Source organism: Gavialis gangeticus, unplaced genomic scaffold (genome assembly GCF_001723915.1).
Source record: "Gavialis gangeticus isolate Ggan-Ray unplaced genomic scaffold, GavGan_comp1, whole genome shotgun sequence".
In the NCBI taxonomy this organism is placed as follows: domain Eukaryota; kingdom Metazoa; phylum Chordata; order Crocodylia; family Gavialidae; genus Gavialis; species Gavialis gangeticus.
Window position 1 is genome coordinate 46,004,721 of NW_017728997.1, and position 10,245 is coordinate 46,014,965.

The 10,245-nt window shown below is 47.4% G+C and overlaps 1 protein-coding gene across 5 annotated transcripts in view; it reads left to right on the forward strand.

The window, feature by feature from the left end:
• Positions 1-10,245, forward strand: part of TRAIP (TRAF interacting protein) — a 43,883-nt gene that overhangs the window by 28,755 nt on the left and 4,883 nt on the right. For all 5 annotated transcript variants that reach the window (XM_019505140.1, XM_019505142.1, XM_019505143.1 and 2 more), the window contains 9 exons: positions 1,402-1,496; positions 2,207-2,320; positions 3,178-3,265; positions 6,356-6,445; positions 7,056-7,144; positions 8,033-8,188; positions 8,435-8,483; positions 9,095-9,220; positions 9,760-9,810. In XM_019505140.1, the coding sequence (XP_019360685.1) occupies positions 1,402-1,496; positions 2,207-2,320; positions 3,178-3,265; positions 6,356-6,445; positions 7,056-7,144; positions 8,033-8,188; positions 8,435-8,483; positions 9,095-9,220; positions 9,760-9,810 (858 nt within the window). The remainder of the gene's footprint in view (positions 1-1,401; positions 1,497-2,206; positions 2,321-3,177; positions 3,266-6,355; positions 6,446-7,055; positions 7,145-8,032; positions 8,189-8,434; positions 8,484-9,094; positions 9,221-9,759; positions 9,811-10,245) is intronic.

Sequence of the window (10,245 nt, forward strand, 5' to 3'; positions counted from 1 at the left end):
AGCTCTGCTGGTTGGGCCTGCCCCCCACCCCTGGCTTCCAGGACCCTTCCACACACATGGGCATACACCCACCTCCCACATGCACTATACAAAATTAAGACTTTATTTTGAGCTATTATGCCTCTATATATACTACTCAAAAAAACCCATAAATCAGGATTTTTTTTTTAACTAAAGTTAAAATATAGTAGATGTTTGATTTTTGGTGTATGATTTGTTTTTTATCTATAATTTGTTAAAATGATATCTTCTGAAAGATTTTGTCAGCCCTCGACAGCTCACCAAAACTCCTGAGTGGCCTGCCAGCTGAACTAATTGCCCACCGTGGGCTAAACTGACTAGCATCAAGCCATGTCTGTCCTCCAGTAACACAGGGTGTGTTACTACTGAACATACTGAGCTGGACTTAGTTGCTACACAGGGGAAGAATGGCCTGGTGGTAGTTCTGACTCGGGAATCTAAATCTGTCTTCCACTGGTTTAGAACAGTGCAAGGGAAGTAGAAACACAAGGCACCTGAGGTAGAGAGAACAGGTTAGGAGCAGCCTCTGGCTTTTCCTGGAATGGGAAAAGCAAGTATCTGATCTAGGCCAGCTGGTATCTTACAGTGACATAAGTGTCTCAAGGCTCCTATCCTGTTTTTGTGACTAGGTGAGCTGGTGGGAGGCTGAAGGCATATAAAACAATCCAGCTTCTTTAAGCAGAAGGGCTTCTTGTTATACCTTAAAACACTTCAGTGTTTGGCCAGTCTTTGGAATCAGTTCAAACAGCATTACATTGAAAAAGTAGACCAGGAACCTTTGAAGTTGATGTGCAAAATGGATCCAGAGATCAAAGCATAGGCAACAGGTGCATTAAAAAACCATCAGATCCCCACCCAAGCCCTCTGTATATTCCATTGATCCAGCCTGGGTCACTTCCTAATGCCATATGCCCCATAAATATCTAGACAACTAGCTCTCCAGTGTAATCTGGAAAGGGTACCTGCTTCCTGGTCAGGTGTTAGATATCCCAGCTGAGCTTCCTACAGTGTTTCCTATTTCATCTGCTTAAAAAAAAGGGGGGGGGGAAGGCTTAGTGTGTTAGATGGGGAAGAGGACTGCTATAACTGGAAACCTTTTACTTTTCTGGGACTGCGCTGTTTCTGAACATAGAAGTGGCACCTAGGAAAGATCCCACACAAATCCTAGTAGGAGAAATAATTCTGAGCAAAGCCCTGGGCTGAACCACCTTGTGACTAGCACCAAAGACTTGCCATCTGTGGAAGCGTGATGCAGTTGGGTGGGAATCTAAAGCCTCTCTGATTCTGGACTGTTCAGCTGACAATTGCTTTGAGGGACTGCTTTGGGTTTGGTGTCCCTGAAGCCCTTTTTAAATATCCCCATTCCTGCTTCTGTCTCAGAAACAAATGAAGTATTTGGAGAAGCAGAAAGAAGATACCAAGACTGCAAAAGAAGAGGCATGCAGGCTCAGAAACAAGCTGCAAACTATGGAGAGGTTAGAGCTGGGACTGTGCTACGTACACCTATACTTGCAGAAATGAGCAGGCAGGGCAGTGGCTTATGGAGAGGGTTTTTACAAGGGCTATAAATGCTGGACATGCAGAGCTGCTATGAATCTGCTTTTCTTCTTTCTCTGTTGGGGTAAGCTGCAGTCCTACATATGAGCACAGATGTGTCCTTCTGGCCTGTCTGAGCCTGTTATCACCATGTTCCATCTGTCTTTCTCACCCTCAACACCTCCTCTCACCTGTCAAAGACAGGTTTTTCCATTAGCATAATGAAGTTGGGCATGCCGGGCTTATGCCTTCCCGCCTAGCCTTGGTTTGACTAAGGCTGTCTTATGAATGGGGTAACTCAGGCCTAGAGATGGCAATGTATTGTCTGTGGATACAGTGAATTAGTGACAAAGAATAAAACTCAGGAGTTCTGCCTCCTAATCCAGTGCTTAGTCCACAAGAGTAAAGTTGTCCTTGCTATGCTAAGCCATTGCTGCTCTACTTCCTCACCAGCAGCCAGTGACTTGGGAGGATTCTGGTAAGAAGTTGTAACTTCTTCCCCCAGCTGGAGAAGAAGCAGCAGGTGGCCTACATGTACAGTAATTCTCAATGAGTCCTGACAGCTAGCTCTAGGGTGCCAGGGCTCATCTGCTTTCTTAGCCCCTGCTGCACTGCTGTTCTGTTACCTGACCAGCTGCTTCTGTTGCAGAATTGAGATTCTGTTAAAGAGCCAGCGCCCAGAAGTGGAGGAGATGATCCGAGATATAGGAGCAGGGCAGGCGGCAGTGGAACAGCTTGCAGTCTATTGTATCTCACTGAAAAAGTAGGTGTTGCTGGTTTGCCTGTAATTTGTTCTATCACTTTGGTCTGTAGATATAGCACTCCCCCTACAGGGCACTGCAAGGAAGTATAGTGATTTAGCTAGAGTGACTGCCTATTACTACATGGTGGGGTTGACTGACAGAATCCAGGTGACTTAGATTGGAGACTGCCACACAGATTCTCCCACTGTCCCTGTAGTGACATGAGCATCACTATGGGAACAATTGTCATTGCATCTAGGGGATGATGATTGGCTAAGAGCTGAGAGAACAATCTCTTGGTGTGTTCAGAGGATGGGTGGCATAATATCCACATGTCCATGCAGAGTGTAGCATTGTGCAGCTGCAGGCCAGGTTGTTCTGTACTCCCAAGTTCCTATCACACTAATCTGCAGTGAGTCCAGATCTTCCAGGAGACCCTTCCATGCTTTTGTGTAACTGCAATCTTAATACTGAGCTGAGCAAGCACACCTGTATTGTTATCAGAAGAGATTTTGCACAGAAGGTACCCAAAGTGCCTGTGGAAAGTCTTTTTAAAGCAAAATTATGTCCATTTCTCAGGAAGGAGGCTGTCTCCTTTTTCATGTGAATGACATGTCTTCAGATTGCAGTCAAGGGCTTTATTCTTACTCCTTCTAGTTGTCCAGGCTTAGTCTCCCTCTTGGCTTGTTTATAGATTAGCCTTAGTCATAACTGAGTTGCTCCCCAGAAGAGTTCTTGTGGAACACACCGATTTGCACCAGGCATTCTGCTGAGAAGCTGTGATTTTGAGTTTTTTTGGGGGCTGCATCTGGTCACTGGCTCCTACTAAGAACCCTGCCTCTAATTCATAGAATTGACTCTTTTGGGCCGTTTCCAGGGAATATGAAAATCTGAAGGAGGCTCAGAAGGTGTCTAGCGATATGACAGAGAAGCTGAAAAAGGAGCTGTTTTCTGGCAATAACAAGGTAAAGGGAAAGCAGACAGTTTTTTGTGAAGCATTGGGTTGATCTTGCTTCCATAGGCCAGTGTCTGTTGCTGCAGACCTGCACCCGCAGCAAAGAAAGCTTCCTGCAGCAAATACTGCTTTCATCCACCTGGATCAGTAATGCTGGTTACTACTTAGGACTAAAAAGTTTGTCACGTTCTCTCATATATCACCAGTCCCTGAATAAGAGACGCTTTGGTTTTGGAAGGTGGAATGAAGAAGAAAAGGTCATTCCTTGAAAATACCAGTAGCATGGTATTTTCATAGGGAAAACGCAGGCAGCTGCCATGGTGGGGGAAGCAAAAACCTGTGGCTGCTCTGTTAACCCCCTGCAGGACAGGGCAGATACTGCTGGTTGAACTGAACTGCCAAGCCCTTCTCTTTTGGAGCTGAGGTGGGTGAGCAGTGAGCAGGGCCTGCTAGCATTGCTGAGGGCCCCATCATAGCCAGCAGCACCTGTGGGGCCAGCTTGAAGGATCCATCTGGGTTGAGCACAGGGGCCAAGCAGTTTGGGTCCAGCAGGATTGTGCCCTGAACTGACCTGTCAGGCACTGCTGGCTTCCTACCTACTTTCGCTCAAGAAGAAAAGTGAGGGCCCGATTCTCCTGGAGCTGAACTGCCCAGCCCCTCTTCAAGCAAGGTGAACAGCTGGGAATGCCTGCCTATTCATCTGGGGCCCAGCTTGAGAAGAGAAGCTAGGCAGTTCACGCCTCAACTAGCAGTGCTCACTTAGTCAACTGAGGGATCAATCTTGGTGGACCCAAACTGCCTAGTCCCTCTACTTCAGCCAAGTGGACCCCCAGTTAACACAGCAGGTGCTGCTGGATGCCTACCTGTCCTCAGAGGGGCTGAGCAATTCAGTTCCTACAGGATCTGGCCCTCTGCTTATCTCATTTCCTTATTTGACATGCACCCCAGTTTCCAGTAGCTAATTGTTGAGGGAAAGGATGCACATCATATTTGAGTAAACATGGTAAATATCAAAATTGAGCTCCAGATTTTAACTTGTGACTTTCTATGCACAGGGTTGGAGTGCCTCAAGTTATGGCAGGGCTGGTAGCTTGTCATATAAAGCTGTTAGTTTGAAATATGCTCTTGCAAGATGTGCTTTGGAGCAGCAGTGAGTTCTTTGCATCAGTTTGCTGTTGCATATCTAAGCAGCTACAGCGAAGCAGCTACAGCCTTTCCAGCTTGGAGAAGTGTAAATCTGTCTGGGTCTTTCCTGGGCAGTAGCCTCTAGAGGTGCATCGATATATTGGTCACGTATCAGATTGGAACCAATAACAGGAAAATTAACGCTATTGGCCATTGGCTTTTTTTGGGCCAGTAATGTCATCGATTAAATGCTGTGCACATGCATGCAGTCACAGCATACACATGACCAGGAGTGCAGCCTGGCAGGTTGGAGACCAGTGTCCAGCTGGTAAGTCTGTGGGGGGAAGGAGCATGGGAGGGGCAGATCGAGGCCCCCACAGTAAGGAAGGGAGTGGAGCAAGGGCAGACACTGCCCAGCCAGGGCGATGAATGTGACCCCAGGAGTGCAGATCCACAGGCAGCTCATAAGGGGGGACAAGATGGGGTGGGGAGGTGGGGGTGGCTCCCTGTCACTGCACACCCCTGGGGGAGGCATGAGGAGTATGTGCGCAGGGTGAGTGTGGGCTGCCTGCTGTGGCCTCAGGGCCAGGGGCTGCGCCAGCCTCTTCCTGGCAGGGGAGCTGGGCTGGGACTGTGCTCTGGGCCAGGAGGGCCAGGGTGGGTGGTGGTGGCACTGGGAGGAGTGGCTACAGGGAATTTTGGGGTGGCTGTAGCCCACCCCATAGCCCCCCTCCCAGTACTGCTGCCATCTGCCCTGTGCCAGTGCAGCCCCTGGCCCTGAGTCCGCAGCAGTTAGCATGCCCTTGCCCCACACAAATCTGGGGGAGGCACATGCCTCACATGTCTCCCCTGGGGGGGGCACAGCGATGGATAGCTGCCCGCCTTTCCATGTCCCCTGGATGAGCCACTTGCGGGTCCATCCCGATTCTGAGATCATATTCACTGCCCTGGCTGAGCAGTACCTTCCTCTGCCCCACTTCCTCCCTCACTGTGGAGGCCTTGATCTGTCCCCCTGCGACACCCCTTCCCTCTCCAACACCCCTCTAATAATTGGCCATCAGTATCAGCCAATAAAAAAAATTATTGGTGAACCCCTAGTAGCCTCCCTTGGCAGATTTGGCAAGGTCTGTGGTGCTTAGCCTGCCATACTGACTTGGACAATGGGTGGGATTGAGTATTGAATCCAAATGCACACTCCAAGGTGAAGAGATCCTGAGAGTGCATTGTCATTACATTGTTATTGACAAGGGCAGCTTTAAAAGAGCCTGGATGGTTTCAGGTACTAGGGGTTGCATTCAGGTTGCTGTAGCTTAGGAATACCCAAAGTAGGATAAGTTACAGTGCTGTTGAAGTCCTGTGATGTGCTAGGAGCCCAAGGGCTTAATTATTTTCTTTGAATTTCCTTGTGTCACATTAAGGTAGCCCAAGTCCTAGCTGAGATCTGAAACTGCAGATTTTGGCAAGTCTGTACCATGAGTGTCAATGTAGTACAGGTGCTGTTCTAGTGGAAGTAGCAAAACCCAGTCACTATGTTCATTCTGAAACTGACAACCCACAATCTCTTTGTATTCACTTCTTATGGTTATAAATAACTGAGGCAGAGACTAGCTGCTGCCACCATGCGTTAGATCACAGAAAAGCTGTCAGTGCTAGGTGAGAGAGCACAGGAAGCAGTGCGTGAAGCATCTCAGCTGGGGTTAAAGTAAGCCACCTGCAGAGGGGACAGTTTCAGGATGGCTTGAAAAAACGGATAGGTGTGGATTCCTCATCCAGAAATGTTCCATAAATTTAAGCAGTAGCTGTGTATCTGTGTGATAGAGAGCTTAGTTCTCAAATGGCACATTCTGAAAGCTGACTTAGGAGAGTCTGTGGCTGCTATTCAGCTGAAATGTGTACTGCCAAGATAGCTGGGATCACTATCTAGCATTACACCATGATGTATAATTGGAATGGCTGAACTGCTATTATTCTGCAGCTACAGAGAACTGTATCGGAGTTGGAGAAGACGAAGGAGGAGTTAAAAAATACCCAAAAAGATCTGAGGATTGCAGACAAGGAGATCATGGTGAGACCTTCACTTCTAAGCCTTCAAGATTTGGCAGCAGTCCATGGTCTAGAGCAGCAGAGCCAGGACTTTGAGCTACCTGCTAGCTAGGTACTAGCTTACAGGCCATTCTGCTCCTCCCTCCTCATAGAATCATAGACTATTATGGTTGGAAGGGACCTCAGGAGGTCATCTAGTTCCAACCCCCTGCTTAAAACAGGGTCATCCCCAACTAGATCATCCCATACAAGGCTTTGTCTACCCGGGTCTTTAAAACCTCCAAGGACAGAGATTCAACAGCCTCTCTATGTAGCCTGTCCCACTGTTTTACTACCCTCATAATGAGAGAGCTTTTCCTATTATCTAACCTAAGCTTCCCTTGCTGCAATTTGAGACCATTGTTCCTTGTACTGTTCTCTGCCACCACTGGGAACAGTCTAGTGCCTCCTCTCTGTAGCTACCTTTCAAGTAGGGTATTCTCACATGTTCTCATCCCTTGACTCTGTCTCTCCCTGTGTTTCAGCTTGTGTTCTCTCCTGAGAAAGGGAAAGGAGGGTGCAAACTTCATCTGTGTTATAAGTTTACCATTTGTCTTATTGGTTCTGTGTTGTTTTTTTTTTTCTCCCTGAAGAGTTTGAAGAAGAAGATTGAAATCCTGCAGGAGACCCTGAAGGTGCCATCTGTATCCAATGAGATGCTCAGCCGACTAGTCTTGGAAAGGTTAGATAAGTGTATGAGAATTAGTGTGGTGTGTAATGCTGTTACTGCTCTGCAGATGGGGATGAGGATGAGATTCAAGCTCCTAAGAATGTACGGTCTAGTGGGCAATGAGGAAAATAAAGGGTAGGTAGCAGCAGAAAACTGTAGAAAATGGTGAAGCATGGCAGACACCACGGTAGCTTAACCTTTCTGGTTTGTGTATCTTACTCTTTCCTCCCTTATCATTGATGATGGTTTGATAGGAAACCAGGGGTTCTGCTCACCTTTTGCCTTGCTATCTAGAGCTGATAGTCTTGGTGCATCATGGAAAGTTGCTGGGTAAAAGCTAGGCCTAGTGGGAGTTCCCAGCTGGTTGGATTTAGCATGATGCAGTGGTGCTGGGAGGGCAAAAGGGCTTAAGCACCTTCCACTCAAGAAATCAGTGTACTGTACAAACACTGTGTAACCCCAGAACCCTGGATAGCGAGACGGGTGGTTTAGATTGAGGAGCAACATGGTAGGCCCCTTCCAGTCTTGTGGTCAAGTTGGCTTAGGAAGGGGTTGTTTTCTGTGTTTGGGAAGTCCCTGGCATGCTGTGGTTGTTACTGGAAGTCCATGCCAACATCTATTTAACCAGAGTGCTTTACATTGGAAGGGGGCAAGAACTTATGAATGTGTGGATCTGTGCAGCAGTGAACACTGGCTTGGTGGTGTTTTCTTCCTGAGCTTGTACAGCACCCTGTACAATGAAACTGTCCTCTAGCCTGGGGTTTTCTGGCACCAGTACATCTGTTTTTATCATTGCTATTAATAAGTATTTATCTTGAGATACTGAGTTGTCTTCACTGTCTACCAGACAGTATGTAACATTGTGCCTGTTACTAATGTATCTTCGAAATGGTGTTGTAGCCCTGCTCCTGTGAAGCTGCTGAAACCCAAACTCCACCATCCTTCCTGCAGTGATGAAATTGATCTGGATGCCACATTTGATGTAGAGACACCTGACCACCAGCCTCACAAATCTACCACCACCCCTGCGAAAAGACTTAAGCTAGATAAAAAGCAGTGAGTTTTTCCCTTCCTCTGGCCATAGATGGGATAAATGTGTGCATCCCTCTGACCCTCCCACATCTGCCTGAGCACTGGGCTAATCTCCAGCTGTTTTTAAGGCATTGCATTAAGGGACATTTAGACCTTGATTATTTGACCTTTCATGTAGCTTGATGACTTTCTTCTTGTGGCTGCAGTGCTTCCCTGCAGCAATGAAATGAGGGTAGAGGTCTGCTGACTCACTGATCTGGTTTCTCACAGGCCTCCTATGGTGAACCTTGCCAAAAAAATTCTGAAGGAAGCAGTGGAGGTAAAGTAGCCTATTTATTGAACTCCATTCTGTTGCCTCTTTTATTCTCCTGATGTTCCTACTTTTAATAGGCTTAAGAAATTGGCATTCCATTCCCTCAGGAGATTGATCATCTGACAGCTGACCCACTTTGATCAGATCTTAGTATTGTGATGCACCAAGGTGCATTGGTTGGACTTGTGCAGGGGCTCATTTGCCACTGTCCATGTGTCAGGGACTTTCTGGCCTTGGTGGGTGCCTGTTGATTATGTGTTCTGCAGAGTTTTGGGGCACTCTGCAATGTAAGCACCAAGCCAATGTTATTAGTATAACCCAGGGGTGGACAAAATATGGCCCATGGGCCAAATCTGGCCAGTCAGGTGACTTTCATCCAGCCTGTGGGTGCCCACCAGTTGACTGTGTCCTGCTTAGCCCTCATACTTTGCTCCCACTTTCATGTGTGGGAGGTTCCCAGCCCTGGCCAGCACACAGCTTCCAGGTGGTGCCACAGCTGCAGCTGCCAGAGGACATGTTCAGCTTCCCTTGCCACTGCCTTATTCAGTGTTACCTGTCTAAACAAAATTCAGCAAGTAAATCTGGTCATTCAATCTTTTCTCTTTTTAATGGAACAGAGCAAGACAGACGACCCAGATGATGACCTTCTGAAAGGACTTCTGCCAGCATTTATCAGGAACTCTGTTCTTTCCAGGAAGCCATCTGGTAGCAGCTCATTGGGGTTGCACAAGCATATAGGCACTGTGAGTGTGAACTGCCCTCCCCAAATCCTCCAGCAATTTGACTTCTTTAACGGTTAGCACAATTTATTCTTGCCCCAGTGAGGGACAAGGAATGAAATAAGGCTTTACCCTGCCACCTTTCTCTGTTCGGGAAACCCATTTCCCCTCAGGCACTGTCCGTCCTTTGCTACGAAGCTAGTCATACACATTCAGTAAGATTGTTTCCACCCTTACTCCATGGAGCTTTGGGTATCTTCCTCCATATCTCTGTGACTGGGCTTGACTCCAGATATTGAGATCTTAGTAGACAAGCTTCCCTTGTGTAAGGTAGATCGGCTTCCTTCAGGAAATTATCAAGACTTATAATAGGGGCTAGTGACTTTGGGCATTCAATTGGAGACTTGTCTCACAGGTCTGTTTTTTTTTGAAAGTGAATGATCAACTGTTCCTCCAAATCTGGCTCCACTGATGTCACCCAAAGTCACAAACCCATTTTGCCTGAAAGTATTCTGCATGTGGGCTGTGGGTTGGCAGTAAAGATTTCTTCCTTTTTCCTCTAGGTGAGAATGGGGTACGATGGCTTAGGAGGCAGAACAAAGTTTATACAGACTGTATCCTTTCCACAATATGAAGTTAGCAGTGGACTGAAGAAAAACAGCTTCTCTCTCAATCTGGTGTGGCTAGGTTTAGGTTGAGCAATTCAGTGCTCCATATAGACAAAGAGGCTGGAAACTCTTAAGAGGAAACATTTTTGTTTTGACTTTGTTAAAAGTTTTTTTTTGTTCAGAGGAGACCTACCATATTTATTTGAATCCAAGATGAGCACCCCCCCCCCCAGCATTCAACATGGGACAGGAAGCCCCTTGTCTTTGATTTGAGTAAAGGCAGAGGAGGGATAGGCAGCTGCTGCAGTGCCAACTCCATGCCTAAACCCAAGTTAGGGCCAGAGTCAGAGCTGCAGCAGCTGCCTACCTGCCTGCCTGCCTGCCCCATATAGTCTCTGCCCCCTCTTCCCCCCCCAGCCCCCACCCGCTGTCCTGCACAGC